This window comes from Paralichthys olivaceus, chromosome 15 (assembly GCF_024713975.1).
Source record: "Paralichthys olivaceus isolate ysfri-2021 chromosome 15, ASM2471397v2, whole genome shotgun sequence".
In the NCBI taxonomy this organism is placed as follows: Eukaryota; Metazoa; Chordata; class Actinopteri; order Pleuronectiformes; family Paralichthyidae; genus Paralichthys; species Paralichthys olivaceus.
This window is the reverse complement of record NC_091107.1, coordinates 22,667,590-22,684,073: the sequence shown is the minus strand read 5'-3', so window position 1 is coordinate 22,684,073 and position 16,484 is coordinate 22,667,590. Positions and strand designations below refer to the sequence as shown.

The following is a 16,484-nucleotide window of genomic DNA, read 5'->3' as shown; positions in this document are numbered from 1 at the left end:
TTAATGAGCATCCAGAGAAGTCCCTGCGTACTGGAACATCCTAAACCTAAATCCTCAGACTGAATAGATGTTTCACATTTTTATAGTTCAACCCATGACTGACCTGTGTCCTCAGATTATGATGTTTAATGCACGTTTGCATGATGCTGGCGTAAACAGTTGAAATGTTTTTGTCTTTGCTTGTGAGCATGTCACTTTGAAGCAGATTTTGGAGCACATCACACTAATGTGTTTTTTTACTGTGAACTTTTCATTCTTTTGGGACAGAGGCAGATATGCAAAGTTTGCCAGTTAGTTGTATTCACTTCATTCCCCTTCAAAGTATCTACTTGGTTTCCAATTTGCTTAGTTGTATCTTCATGTTGATTGAAGTGAAGATTTCATTTCAAACCAATAGGCCCTTCCCCACCAATCGGCTTTAATTTTGGATTCCCATATTTCAAATAGCCCACTATGAGCTTTTCTCACTGAAGTCGTTAGGGACTTTTAAACATCGCAACTGCCCAACAAAAACACATAATTTGCTAAATGTATACAGTGGAGTCACAAAAATATCACATAGCCTACTGTATATTTAAAAAAATATATATATATAATCTTTGAATCCAATATTAAGTGTCATATTGTGACCTTTACTAAGTTGGGAAGCTGGAGAAGTTGGTAATACTAAACCACACAGAGATAAATGCTAAACAGTTGGTGAATTCTTTGGCTTTGACAATTTAGCACATGATCTATTTATCTAGTAGGAGCTGCATCTGGGCCATATTATCAAACTGTTATATAATAAGACATCAGGATGATAGACCAAAAACCACAGAGACATGTGCTGTTTCATATGCTGCCATGCATGTGGCTTCAGCAAGGCATGTTGTCTATGTCACTAATCGGTATTTGTCCAAATACTGTAATAATGTCTTCCATTGTGTACCCCACCAGGGAGTCAAGATGAAGTGATTCTCTCATATGAGCCTGTGATGCGGCAAGAAAGTAAGTCTTGATTTCTCACTGAACGTGTCCTCAAAGCCCTCCCTCAACAAACATGTTTTGACCTGTGTCATTCATAGTTCCAAGCAGGAAAATATTTATTTTATTTATATTTCTTCAAGTCTGTCACATCAAGACTTGGACTGTTTCTTGAGGCAGTGCATCAGTTCACCAGTGTGGTTCTGTTCATGTGATGCTCTGTAACCAGTCTGAGTAAGCTTTACACAGACAACCCATGAGCTCAAACAAACCGCAGCATGACATGAACATAATCCCTTTCATTTAAGAATTTATTAATAACCTAGAATGGTCCTCGCAGAGTGCATACCTTTACCAACCCTGTCTTTCCATGTTAGAGAAAGTGAAATAAAAAAATCCTGGCTCTGCCCATTTGCATAAAATCCGCCCTAAAATCAAGATCCATGAGTTAATCTCTGAGAAGTCAGTAAAAATGTAAAAAGAAAATAGTTTCTGAAAGCTGTCAGCTGTACAGCAGCTGGGATGATGAGCAGTACATGTTAATATGGGGCAGCAATATTCAGAGATATAGGTCATTGACATATATGATTGGATGGTGTATGAGTCCCATGTCTGTCTAAATGAGCTCAAGGCTCAATTTAGTTAAAACAAAGAATAGCAATGAAAAGAGAAAATCTGAATCAACGCAAGTAACTATCCTAAGAGAATAAAAAAATTATTAATCATACTATATCTATGTATTAATTCACATTTATTAATTTTTATTTTGTAAGATCACTACAGTGTCTCTTTTGATAAGCTGGTTTTAAAACTTTTTCTTGAAGTAGTCTTGTTTGAAGGATTAAAGATTTGAACTTTGAATGATCATATGCAGGGAGATGAATTATATTTACTGTCAGCACTGAGCTTTACTTAAATATTTCTGACAAAATAATTTCTCACGGTTTTACTTGTATAGCTGGTGTAACAATAAACATCCGAAATCTGAAATCATATTGTTTCAGAGTAACATGGTAAGCAACAGACCTGCAGTAAATGTTGTCAGTTACTAGAGCATGGTCAAAGAAGCTTTCACATCATTTTAGTGTATTATTATTTTTACATTATAAATCCTAAAATATATTTCCTCAGTCCCACCAATGAAGCCAGAGAAAGCTTCACGATGACAAGTGTACAGTTTATGTAGGTTCCTTAACAATGAAGCCATGAGCTTGACGCTCTCACCCTCGTTATCCACCTCGAACTCAAAGGAAAAACTCCACAAAATCCTCTCGTTAGTTTTCTTAATTTACTTCAAAAAAAAAATAAAGCAAGATACAACAGTCCAGCATGACGATACACAAAAATGAGCGTGAGAAAGACAAATAAAAAGAGTGAACGAGTGAGGTCAAAAAACTATATGGCTCCACTCCATGATGCCTGACGTGACTGCCCGCTCAGCTTAACCACGCACACAGATCAATCCGCATTAAAGGTGCTATAGGCAATTTTTAAACCTGCAAATATCCATACACATTTCAAGTCAAGTCAAATGAACTTATCAATATGAATTATCTAACTGTAAATAATGTAATGGCTAGATTTTTACCACAATCAACACAAATATATTTTAATAGATGAACTTAAATTATTATTCAAACATTAATGAACTCAAATAGGACCTAGGCTCCTACAGTTTAAATAGAAGTGTGTTTATCTCATACGTTATGCTGCATGCTGCAACAGAATGACAGACTGTTGTCCATATTGAGTGGTATTCATATTTGTGTTATGTAATTAAGCACATTTCCGTTGAAGGAACTACATCTCCCTTGCACAGAACACAATTAAAGACCATTTAAAAAGTGTTGGCTTTTGAAGACGTGTAAGAAATATTGTCTCTGTTCCTGCCTGCAGTTAGTTATGCCAGACCTGTCATCATCCTCGGGCCGATGAAGGACAGAATCAACGATGATCTAATATCAGAGTTTCCAGAGAAGTTTGGCTCTTGTGTACCACGTAAGTCACACGAGAATTTATTTTGAATGGACAACAGTGAACCAAAAATGCTCTGAAATCACAGTGAAATGACTGTGTTTGTTGATGTGCTGACTTCATCAGCTGTGTTCGTGATCATATCCATTTTAGTCAGTGGTATAATTCATTCCCTCATCCCACCAGTGTTTCCTCATATGTCTCTTACGGTGTCATCATATCACAACTAATTATAGTTTTGTTTTTTTCCTCTGTTATGAAATTAACTGTTTTTCATATAATCCGAGAAGACAGAAGCTCACTGAATGAAAGCTACTGTTAGCCGTGGTTTTACCTTCAGTCCTCCATCATCCAAACAGTGAAGCGGACATAAACTATACATGTGTTTAGACACAGGCATTTAGTTTCACAACTGCACACTGGTGGAAACATTATGCCACACTGATGTGCACTGACGATTGCTGCTAATGTTGTGGTTCCTGATGTGGGTGTGCTCAGCTTTCACTACTGCAGCAGCACCTGTGACAGTCAGACCTCTTCCTAATTATCAGGAGACACTGGAGGCAATTGCCACTATGATATTTTACTGTCTGATGTTATGTTTACTTTTATTGTGGAGTACACGTGTTCTAGGTTGCTGGGGTATTGCAGGGAAATTATACAGAGACTGACATGTTCAAGTCAACATCACTTTTCAAACTCTAACTCTTATTGACCCAAACTTGAGCCCATAAAGCAGCTTTGCACACACTGTTGTGAAACTGGAGGCTCTCATCTTTTACTTTTAAGTTATTATTAGACATTAGCTAACATTATTAGTTTCATTTTGTATCTAATGGAACCAACAGGCATCTAAGGAGCAGAGTGGGACACAGAGTGGGACACAGGAGAGGGACACAGGAGAGGGACACAGAGAGGGACATAGAGTGGGACACAGGAGAGGGACACAGAGAGTGACACAGAGAGGGACACAGAGTGGGACACAGAGGGGAACACAGGAGAGGGACACAGAGAGTGACACAGAGTGGGACACAGGAGAGGGACACAGAGAGTGACACAGAGAGGGACACAGAGAGTGACACAGAGGAGAACACAGGAGAGGGACACAGAGAGTGACACAGAGAGAAACACAGAGAGGGACACAGAGTGGGACACAGAGAGGGACACAGAGTGGGACACAGGAGAGGGACACAGGAGAGGGACACAGAGAGTGACACAGAGAGTGACACAGAGAGTAAGGACACAGGAGAGGGACACAGAGAGGGACACAGAAAGGAACAGAGTGGGACACAGGAGAGGGACACAGAGGGGAACACAGGAGAGGGACACAGAAAGGAACAGAGTGGGACACAGGAGAGGGACACAGAGGGGAACACAGGAGAGGGACACAGAAAGGAACAGAGTGGGACACAGGAGAGGGACACAGAGAGGGACACAGAAAGGAACAGAGTGGGACACAGAGAGGGACACAGAGTGGGACACAGGGGAGGGACACAGAAAGGAACAGAGTGGGACACAGGGAGCAAACTTCTGGTGTGCAAATGTTTTGTTAGACAAACCTGCTCATTTAACTTGATGTAACACTGCCATGCTAGAAGGGAGGGACCATCAAGTGACTGATTTTGTGGTTGGTGTATTTGTGTGTGTGTGCTAAGCCTGCATCTACATGTTACTCCACTTTGACCCTACCAAACAGCATCCCCTCACTCTTTGCATTGTGTAACAAATTACTGAATCATCCAAAAACGTTTTTATTTTGCATGTTATGATTTACCCATTTCTTTTATTTCAATTTGCCTTTTGAACCATATAAAGCTGCTATCAGTTCAGGGTACCAAGGTGAGTGGATAAGATGAGTAGATTCTTTCATCCTTTCATTTAGAAAATCAGTAATTTCTCCCCATAAATACTTATAAATCCTCACCCTGCCCTGTTTAGAAACACTAGTGATTTTGTAGCACAGTGGAGAATCCACCCCACTTAACCTCCCTGTATTTTCAAAGGTGCTTCCATATGTTAAAAAACAACGTTTAATGTCACCCCTGCCCTTTAAAAACATGTAACATGTGACTTGATATCTTGACGAGTAAACATCACTTTATGTATTCAGGATTTCTGCTATAAAAAATGACCAGGCTGTGGTTGCCACTCATTCAGGATCATTACGATTAGTTTTTATAGCACAGAACAGGAGGGCACTGTCCTAACTACATGTATAACATCCTGTTATATCATGTTACTGATGAAAGTTGCAGGTTTTGTTGGAACATGTGGTGTCAAGTTCAAGAAACATTCATGTGACAAATCATTTCTGCCATTGTTGTATTTGTTTGTGATAATTACAAAATGTTATCACAACTAATGAACATGTTAATGTTTATATATAAAGACTTTTAAAACACTATTTGTTTTATAGAAAGTGATCATTAAAAAAGTGTCTGCTGGTTTTGTTATGGGGTGTCACTTACAAGTTATAATACATATTAATTATTTTATTATTTTATTAAATTCAATGTATATTCATATACATATTCTTCCGTGCACCAAAGATACCACCCGGCCGAAGAGGGACTACGAGGTGGACGGGCGAGACTACCACTTTGTGATGTCCAGAGAGCAGATGGAAAAGGACATCCAAGAGCACAAGTTTATTGAGGCGGGACAGTACAATGATAATCTTTATGGAACAAGTGTCCAGTCTGTAAAATATGTGGCTGAAAGGGTGAGCCTCATAATGCATGCATAGTGCAGCTTTGACATTCTGACCTGAGAGATCATTGTTACTGTGCTCTTGTGTGTTGTTTAAAATTGTGGTGCCTCTGTCTCAGGGTAAACACTGCATTCTGGATGTGTCTGGAAATGCCATCAAACGACTACAAGTAGCACAACTTTATCCCATCGCCATCTTCATAAAACCAAAGTCTATTGATTCATTAATGTGAGTATTCATATTTGTCCTTTATTACAAACCAGTTCCCATTTTATAATACTTAAATATTTAACTGGCTTATGATACTCTGCATTTCTTTCTATATTATTTATTGAAAAAACAAATTAATAGTCAGTATCTACAAAATGTAATAAAGTGTTTTGTAGTAACAATGTGTTGGGTTAGGGTTAGGGATATTTATCAAATATTTGTATGTACTGTATAAGCTGTTGTAGACAGAATTATGTGTGGGTCTGTGATATTCTGTTTCCTCTTCTCTGTGCAGGGACATGAACAAGAGACTGACAGAGGAACAAGCCAAGAAGACATTTGACAGGGCTATGAAGCTGGAGCAGGAGTTTGGTGAATTCTTCACAGGTATGATATTAATAAAAGCTCAAATACATATTAAAACAACTCTGAGTTCCAACTTAACATAGAACGGAATGAGTTTGAAGATTATTATATATCTTTTTTGAGATAGTCAGCAGGGCAAATGAATAACTTATTTTGAATGAATTCTAAGGAAAACCTATTGTTAAAGGTTATATGCACGATATTCATGGTCACTAGATTCTGCAATAACACCAGAAACTCAGGCTATGCAGAATAATAATGATAATTTATATAGGACCTTTCAAAAGTGCCGTTAAAAACTGCTACACAAAGTGGACAAAATAAAACAATAATACAAACGAAATATCAATAGTATCACAAAATCTGAAATCAAGAAAATAACTAAATATTTCTACATTGTTTAATGGTTATCACTAAAAAAGTATAAGAGAAACATAAGTTATAGCTAAACACATCATGTAAAAGCCATTTGGTAAAAAAAAAAAAATCTGTGACAGGGCATTATCAGAGGAGCTCTGGCTACTGGCTGGTTAAGAACCATGCAGTACCTTGAAAGCATATTTTAAAATCAATTCTAAAACAGTGAGGCAATCAATGGAGGGAAGCATAATAATAATGATAATAACTGTATTTGTATAGCACTTATCTAAACAAAGTTACAAAGTGCTTCACAAAAAAAAATACATGGCAAGAAGAAGAAAGAATGATGATGTTGTGTTCAATTCAGCAAAGAAAATTGGGCCACGGAGCAGTTGTTTAACCATCACATTTGAGCTCTGTAAGAGTGTGTTGTTGTAATGAAAATAAAAATAAAATAATAACTTCGATTGTACGTTGGTGTCATCAAGTGTTTCAGCCTATTAATCACAATAACGTTGAGAGAGGCTAAAGGTAAATCCGACTGGCTACTGGTTTGTATAGCAGTGCTATGAAAGCCTTGTGGCCCGCTCAGTAGATCAGACATCATTACCTCTGTGCTTTTTTTTTTTTTTTTTTTAAACTAAACTAAATACCTACTCTCATAGGCAGCAGAGTCAGAAGCTGTCATATTTAAAAGCTATATAAAAATGTGGTTGCAATAAAATTAAGATTCAAGGAATAAAAGAGTTAAAAGAACACACTAGTACCAGAGTTACAAATCATATGTTAAAAATGCGTTCCCATAAAAATATGTTTTGAGCAGTAATTTAAAGATAATAAGGTAATAATAATAAAAACTTTATTTGTATAGCACCCATCCAAACAAGGCCACAAAGTGCCCCACACAAAAGTCCTTGGTATAATGAAGAATGGATTGTGATAAAAGGTATTGTGTTCAATCCAATTTAAGAGCCAAATCATAACATAATAAGGTCAAGATCTTAATTTTATAGAGAAACCCAACAGTTCCCAAAATGAGCAAGCCCTTTGGTGACTGTGGAGAGAAAAAACTCCTTCTTTAACGGGGAGAAACCTCTGGCAGAACCAGACTCACTGTGGGTGGCCATCTGCCTCGACCGGTTGGGGTGAGTGGAGAAAAATTGCAGAAATAGGTCTCAGGTCTAAATAACACAACTGAGTTATGGTCTTTTAATATGAGACTCAAAAGTGATATTCTCGTGAAATAACACCAAGGTTTTTAGCAGTGGGTACCATACACTGAGCTAAAGGGCTAAGGGCAGAGGTAAACTGCCATCCAATCCTTAACCTGTGTAGGGAACATAACTTAGTTGATTCTGCTGATTTGCAGGACAATATCGTCTGTATAGCAATGGGATAATATCTTGTGCTGCTTAATGATTTGGCCCAAAGGGTGGAAGTAAAGAAAATAGAATAGGTCCTCTAATGGAGCCCTGAGGCACCCCATGCCTACATGGTGCTTGTGAGGACCGGATCAACAGTCACAGCTAATTTTCTGTTAGAAAAGCATGATGAGGACCATTGTAGGGCAGTCTCAGAGATAGCAACTACTGTTCTCAGCCTTCAATCATAATGCTATGACCGCCTTGTCAAACGCAGAACTGAGATCAAGCAGAACCAGAACCGAGCAATTACTTGCGTCAGCCTTCATTGAGATATCATTGGGGGGGAAATTAGCATGTCATGTGTTTCTCATAAACCCTGAACAGTCAAACAGAAATATGAAATCCTTTAATGCTGAGAAAGGTAAGCTCATGTTAAAGAGCACATTGTGTTTGTTGAAATCTCAGACAATCCCGGTGACAAATAATGTGAAACATAGGGTGAGCATGTTCACAGGGTCTTATTCTACTCTACCGCCAGAAATCTCATCCTACACACTAACATTTGACAACTGTGAGGCTTCTTGAGTGTATAGATGGAATGTGTGGCTGTAACTATGTTTGATATACCTGTTTCATTCAAAGATCCACAATATGGTTCCCTTTGCTTTGCAGCCCTGGTTCAAGGAGACACCTTAGAGGACATTTATAACCACTGCAAACAGGTCATAGAGGAACATTCAGGACCCTATATCTGGATCCCCTCAAAGGAGAAACTATAATAACTTCACCATGGAAGGGAGTCTGGACTGCTAGAAAATAGTAACATGTTGTATCATACAATAATTTATGGCGATGAATAGTCTTCATAAATAATTATTCTGATGTTTTTTTGTATTACTTTATTCAATTTTTCTCTTTTGTTTGGTTACAGCTTCATTTTTCACTCAACATGAATGTTCCTGAATGTAAATCTCAAAGTGTTAGAAAATGTTAGGTCTTCAAACTTCAACTGTATTTGCTGATTATTTTTATTTGAAGAAAAAGGAAAAGAAATGTAATGGAATTAAAATAAATATGGATTTGTGTCCATGGAGGTACTGTGTAAAATGTCAAGCAGGAAACTGCAGGTGGTTTATACAATGCAGACGTCTTTGCTTTGCTAATGTAGGAAAGAAAATAGGTTTTCCATCTGCAACACCCTCACCTTTCTTTCACATTGCAAATAATCATATGAAGTTCAATGTTTTGTCTGATTTTCTTTGCATTTTCTGAACGCAGCTTTTGTGTTTGTTTACACTGCCATTCCTTCCTTGAATTACTGTATTTATTTCTCTGACTTGACATGAGCATGTGTAAGGAAAATGTTTTATTCACTGTAAAATGTTCATGTTTCTTTTTATTTAAAGCAGACATTACTTATTCAGCTGTTGCATTGACAATTATAAGTAAAGGGAGAAAGCTGCTATCTGCATTGGAGATGTGACACTATATTTTGCTACTTAAATTGCTAGAGGGCACAAAAGCACATAATTATTTATTATTGAAAATATAACTTTGATTAAAAGGTCATTTACAGAGCATATTTTAATGGAGTGATGTAGTATGTTGTGACTGTGTTAGGATGGATGGGAATATAACTGAAAGAGACATTTGACCTTTTCAGAATTTTGACTTGGAGAGGGCAGTGATTGAATTTAATGCGACAAACGTTTTTGTCTCATGAACAGTAAGTCTGTAGCAACACTGTAGAGAAAATAAGGAAATGAAATACTTTACAAAGGTGAGTGTTTGAAGAGGAAGGGATTCAATTGTTTCCACAGGCAGGTTGCTCTAAAGATATTTGATCATAATGATTGATAATGATAAAGATTGATTAACCCAACACACAGTCTCATCAAATGACCTGAAGCTGCTCTTCCATTAATATGAAAAAAAAAATAATAATATATATATATATATATATATAGCTGTTTTCCCATGGTGTTTCCATACAGAGCTGCAGTGGAGAGACACTAACAGAAGAAGGGAGTGCTGCAGCTTCATATTCGTTTCATATAAACCTATTGTTGCACAGAATGGGGACTGTGGATTTTGTCTCTCATCACTTACATTTGAAGCGCATCAGGAAGAGATCTCTTATTGACCAGGAGAAGCAGTTTCAGTGCTCATACCTGACTGTTGTTTGAAGATGGACTCAAATGGAACTAATGATACTAATAATGCAAACAAGTTACTCACAAGTTGTAATCGGGTGGCCTGACAGTGAACAGAGGTGTATTAAATCTTCCTGTCTTACTGTCATGAGCTGACACAATGATCGAGACAGTCCTGAATCCAGCTGCACAGACCCCAGACACCTGAATAAAGCTCTCTCACATTTACAACTATTTGTTTTAGAAGTGGAGGAGCCCTGATGATGAGCAGATGGTAAACAGACCCAGCACGATACAGTATGTTTACTGTGTATGTGTTTACTCACCATTTGCTTGCCTTGTTTGAAAGGGCCTACAATATAGTACCTCGCTTTGTTAAAAATAAAAATCCATTATGTACTTAAAGCACTTGGAATGACTAATGCATCTGATCATTGTGATCACATCCCTGTTTTTGTTTAGCTGCAACACCACTGGCTGTTAGATTCCCATGACAACACTTTGCGTGTGATATATATTCTAGTATTACTGCTATTTGATTTAGACAGCATGTTTCACCCAACCTGTTACCTAGTAAATATCGTAGTTACATTAATTGCAGGTATGTTTCTAATCAATGGGACATTTCTAAAGTGCACTTATTGATTTTTTGTGACAGAAACGGGCACTGTATGCTAAAAGTAATGAATACAGCTTTTAAAACAAATATAAATCCCATCCATTGCTTCCCGTGTGATCAGTGGCACCTGAGAAGACTGGACTCTGACCTGCTTGTATGGACCATATACTGTACTTGTCAGAGACTGATAAGAAGCGCTGAAAACACACCTCAGTTTATGAAAAGAGTGTGTACCTATTTTTTTTTAATGTACAAATAAGATCATCTTTCTCTCGTCCCTTGTCATAAACTGCTTGAGATTTGTGGCTGATGAAGCAAATGTTTTCAGTTGTGATATGTGTAGATCAATGCTAATGTTTCCAGATATCTGCCATCATTCTTTTGCAAATTTCCCATAACGTATATTGGTCACCACTTGCCTTAACAGACTAGGTTTACTCTATATATCAAAGATAAAAGCTTATAAATGTACTTTTCCTTTGAGGATGAAAAATTGTATATAATTTTCCTTCACATCTACAATTGAGTGACAGAAGCCAAATTCAAAATATGTCATTATGCTGAGGGTGTTGACGCTTTGTAAATGTAAAGTTAAAAGGCTGAAGAGATATTTTATATTTTGTAAATTTATCTTAAAAATCTGCATTCATGTCGCGACAAGAAACACATTTTAAAACGGGGGATCAAGAAACACCTCAATATTTTGGCTCTTGTGTTTTTCAGAAGGTCTTATTGGCCAGCAATATTACATGTGAAAGAAAATATAACTTGGCTGGATACTAATACTAAACCTAATACAATACTTCCAAAGTCATGGTGAAAATTGTTACACATGATATTTTACAGGCCAGTTGGGATTTTTGTGTGGAAATGTAAAGGATGTCTGACCTATGCATGTTGCTACAGTCTTCTGTGTCTCGTGGATGTGCAATATTCAACACAACTGAAGCATTGAGGTAGCCTACTGTCTTTAAGATGTGATCAAACTGTAGATTTTAAACATTCAATCAGACTTGTGTCTATTTTAAACCCAAATAAAAACACTGTTGTAAGAGGTGGTGTCCAAGCAATGTGTTTTGGTTACCCCAATTATTAAATACCCTATTGTAGTTGTTAAAAAATGATTTTCTTAATATAAACTATAAACAAAAATGTTTTAAAGCAAATCTCCTAACTGCATCTTAGCGGGTCAGTTAATGTGCATTAATATTGTGTCAATATTCAGGTGCATCCCTCAGTAACTGTGCATGTCTTTAAAAAATAAATACCTTACACCCACAACAAGTGGAGCAAACAAGTTTGTTGGATTTAACTGACACTTCACTTCAACATGGTGGCTTCCTTATTTTTTTTCCCCCCTACACATTGTGCCAGATCAGGTGACGTTCACCCCTAAATAATGACTTCAGTACGATGTCACAGTATTCTTCATGCTACATGTGTTTTTTGAGGAATTCTCCCACATTCAGCTGACCTGCACCAGGCAATGTTTGTGTGAACAATAAAATAATTGTGTCTTACAAATGAAACAAACAATAAAAAGCTGCCTTTCTCAGCCACAAGTGGAGGTGATATTGAATGGGCCCTGACATGTTTATTTTAGAAATGTCAACTTTGAAGAAGGCACCATTTAGTTATGTCGGTGATGACAATTGGATTCGCACTTACACTTACAAATACTGTATGTACCAAGCAGTGATTTAAATATTTCTTCATAGGAGCAAAACACCCTTTTCTGTAAGTAGATGAATAAAAGTTGTGAATTAATGATAAAAAAATGTCAAAGGGGGATAAGTTCTGTCTGTCAAATACTGAAGTTTCATTTGTATTTGACAAAGGACCGATTCTCACCATTTGGTACCCGGATGGTGTTGTCGTACCAACCAGTGTGTTACTTTCTGTACATTTCTTTTTATCCAGGTTGAAGAGTGCATCAGGCTGAGGGTTCTTAATTCAACTTTTTGCTTACTGTTGCATTTAAAGGGATTTCATGATTTTGTACTTCAGGTCATGCAAGTGTGGAAGAACTTTTTACAAGCAAATAATTTCATTATTTAAAAAAAACCCATATAAAAGAGGTAGGTTTTAATGGTTTCAGTTTGATGGAACTGATGGCACTTATGGATGAGCTGCTTTTTTTTTACTTTTAGCTGTGAGTGATAAGTTTGTGGCTGAAGGAGATGAATTATTATTAATGACTCATTACATGCACGTGCTTTTTTACTTCTTGAGTGTTTAAGCAGAAAGTTTGAAGAGAATTACTTCTGTGGTATTTCTGTTTTGGATTATTGAACATTGTCATGTCAGCACTATGGGAAGATGGACAACATCGGCCTCAAGCAGTTGTCCACCACCTCAGTCTCAAGGGCCTTATCACACATGGAGGTCATCATAGAAATGGTGACAACACAAGAGGGGGTGTCCCTTCTTACAGCTTAGTAAAGACGAGGAAATGTGGCAGAGAGCCTAGAAGATAAGGCCAGTCAGAGACACGACACAGGAGACTTGATCCAGCTTCCACACAGAAGATCTGTAGGCTCCACTACTGCTGGGCTAAGTGTGTTAGTGGAGGAGGGAACTATCTCAAAAAATAAATGTACTAGATTTTCTAAAATTGACTCCTACATTAGGCCTCAAAATTATCAATCATAAGTGTTCTGTTCACTGAGGTGATAGGCATGCAGGGCACTTCTGTGCACATTAATATTTGTATTCATTACCTTAATTATATTGAAATATAACAAGAGAAACAGACATCTCACAGTTAAAATCAAGTAAAGGATTAACAATGATAGACCCTCTGAGAGATTATTATGACATGCTGCACAGCAGGAAGTAGAACCTTTTATTTCTATCAGAACAGTGACACACGGTGTGTAGATGATCTTTCAAAGCAATGTTCCACTTCCTTTCAAGAAGTCAGGCCACACGTGAGTTCAGGTATGTCAAAGAAATTTAAAAGGGTGATACTTAAATTTACCCTGGGTGTGTTTCTTATTTAATTAGAGTTTGAGTGTTTATAACCCTTTTGTAGAACCTGCATTGTATGGCCAAAGCAGAAGGGGATTGCTAGCATGCCAACAACAACAACAGCAGAGATATGCATCTTCACTAGCCTCATGATTAAATATATCAGCAGTCAAGATTCAAAACCTCAATTTTCTATATTAATGCACGATGCTGCTTTTCCATTGATTAATACAGTCATTCAGATAAATGTGAACTCACTTTTTACTCAGAAAGTGCTTTCAAAAAGTAATATAGACTGTTAATACAAGTCTGTTGTAATTCACCAAATTCCACATTGATTTGGCATTCATTCAATTTAGACTTGTGTTCTGCACTCAAGACTTAAAAGGATAAACACTGATTAAAGCCTTTACTGTATCAGGGTGGCCCTGCATGGACCCCCCCTTGGCAGCACCACTGCATTGAAGGTCAGTTGTTAGTGCTGAATTCATATTCATGTGTTCCTGGATGAGCGAGTGTTGCTTCTTCCGCAAAAATTAAAACATTTTCTAACTAAAAACAGACCTTACATTAATGTAAAGACCTGTTTTCATTTTTCATGTTGTATTAACGCTTGAAAAAAGGTAGACAAATGACCCAGGAGTCGTAAATATTTCAAAATATAAGCCAAAAGAGTAGAACTGTAATAGATTGATTAATAAATGTGTCAATAAATGTGTACACAATTTTTCAATTCAATTTTATTTGTATAGCGCCAAATCATAATATACATAATCTCAAGGCACAAAGTAATCACACAGCTGGTTAGCAACAGCTTTTTCTAGAATTTCTGAAATGAAGGGCAGGTTTGATATGGGTCTTTAATTAGCTAAAACTTCTGGATCAAGAGTGGGCTTTTAAGCAGAGGTTTAATAACAGCTACATTAAAGCTTGTGGTAAGTAGCTGGTTGACAAAGACATATTAATCTGTTTTAATATGGAACTGTCAATTAGGGGAAAACTTCCTTTAAAAGTCTAGTTGGGACAGAGTCTAATTGTCAAGTTGTTGGTTTAGATGATGGTAATAAGGTCCGTTCAGGAAGATCAATAGAAGAAAATTGGTTCAAATATAAATCTGGTGCTACAGGTGGTTCTGTGGTTTCAGGACAGGACAATGTATCTGTGCTATTCAACGGGAGGAGGTGGTGGATGTTTTCCCTGATGGTTATAATTTTATTTGTGAAGAAGTTCATTAAATCATTGCTTCTTAGAGTTAGAGGGATAGATGGGTCAGTAGAGGTGTGGCCTTCTGTCAGCCTGGCTACAGAGCTGAAGAGGAACCTGGGGTTGTTCTTATTTTCTTCTATTAATAATGAATAAGAGGTTCTGGCGTTTCTGAGTGCTTTCTTGTAATTCATCAGTCTATCCTTCCAGGCTAGGTGAAAGTCATATTGACTGGTGGAACGCCACTTCCTCTCTAGCTTCTGTGATGTCTGTTTTAAAACACATGTTTGAGGATTATACCATGGAGCTAATCTCTGATTTACCTTTTTCCTTTTTAGTGGTGCGACAGTGTCAAGGGTTGTTTTTAATGAGGCTGCTGTACTATTAACAGAGTTATCAACTAGTGTGGGAGTGAAGTTTTGATAACTTTTCTGTATTGTACTGACACATGGCTGAGAGTTAAGTGTAGAAGGAAGCAGTTCTTTAAATTTGTTCAGTTTTATCAGATAAACACCCACTAGACCAGAATCAGTGTAGTCAATCATTCTAAATTCAAACGTAATTAAAACGGGAGAAGAGGGTAATGGGGAAATATTATTACATTTTCAATGTCTATGCCATATGTCAGAACAAGATCAAGAGTGTGATTTAAACAGTGAGTGGGTTTATTCACATGTTGAGTGAAACCAACAATCGAGTCTATTAATGAGTTGAATGCTGAACTAAGGCTGTCGTTGGCAACATCTACATGAACTTTGAAATCATCCACTACGAACTAGCTCTGATGAAAGTTCAGAGAATTCAGATAAAAATACTGAGTGAGGTGCAGGCGGAGGATATATGATAACTAGATGAATTGGTTTATGTGATTTCAAGCTTGGATGGATGAGACTGATTATTAGATTTTCAAAGAAGTTATAACTTTCTTTCGGTCAAGGGTTTATAGATAAGTCAGATTTAGAGATTGCTGCAACCCCTCCACCTCTGCCTGTGCTTCAAGGAGTATGAGTATTAGTATGGGTGGGGGGGCATCGCTTCATTTAAACCTACATATTCTCCATCTTGCAGCCAGGTTTCTGTTAGACATAGTAGATCGATTTGATGATCAGTGATCAGATTATTAATGAGTAACGATTTTGGATTGAATGACCTGATATTTAATAAACTGCATTTACTACTTCTGTTTTTTGTTACTGATATATTGGTTGTGTTAACTTTTATTAGGTTTGAATGTATTTCTCCTATCTTGTTTACTTCTGATGTAATGAATTTAGCTGGTCGGGGGGCAGACACAGTTTCTATAGGATATTGTGAGATATATTGTGAGGGTGACTGTTCAAATAGAAATGCAGAGAAGCGTGTAAGACTGCGACTCTGCCTCCTGGTCTCAACTCTGGATTGTCACGGTAAGGACTGTCTAACAAAAGTTGTCTCATGAGAGTTCATCCAAAGTGGGATGAATGCAATCTCTCCTAATCAGGGTTTCTCCAAAAACTTTGGCAATTATTTACGTATCTACATATGCAACACATATGAATGGCTCATATATTCTTTAATTTTCATATAGACATAAAATACTTGATGCAGCA

General features: G+C 37.2%; 1 protein-coding gene across 45 annotated transcripts in view; it reads left to right on the top strand.

The window, feature by feature from the left end:
* dlg2 (discs, large homolog 2 (Drosophila)) overlaps positions 1-11,776 on the top strand; it is a 183,029-nt gene extending 171,253 nt beyond the window's left edge. For 36 of the 45 annotated variants that reach the window (XM_069510320.1, XM_069510319.1, XM_069510308.1 and 33 more), the window contains 7 exons: positions 940-990; positions 2,863-2,964; positions 4,756-4,779; positions 5,490-5,662; positions 5,769-5,878; positions 6,156-6,247; positions 8,623-11,776. In XM_069510320.1, coding sequence (XP_069366421.1) covers positions 940-990; positions 2,863-2,964; positions 4,756-4,779; positions 5,490-5,662; positions 5,769-5,878; positions 6,156-6,247; positions 8,623-8,729 — 659 coding nt within the window. In that variant the 3' untranslated portion in view covers positions 8,730-11,776. The remainder of the gene's footprint in view (positions 1-939; positions 991-2,862; positions 2,965-4,755; positions 4,780-5,489; positions 5,663-5,768; positions 5,879-6,155; positions 6,248-8,622) is intronic. The other 9 variants (XM_069510316.1, XM_069510311.1, XM_069510352.1 and 6 more) reach the window with 1 other exon arrangement.
* Positions 11,777-16,484: the final 4,708 nt, after the last annotated feature.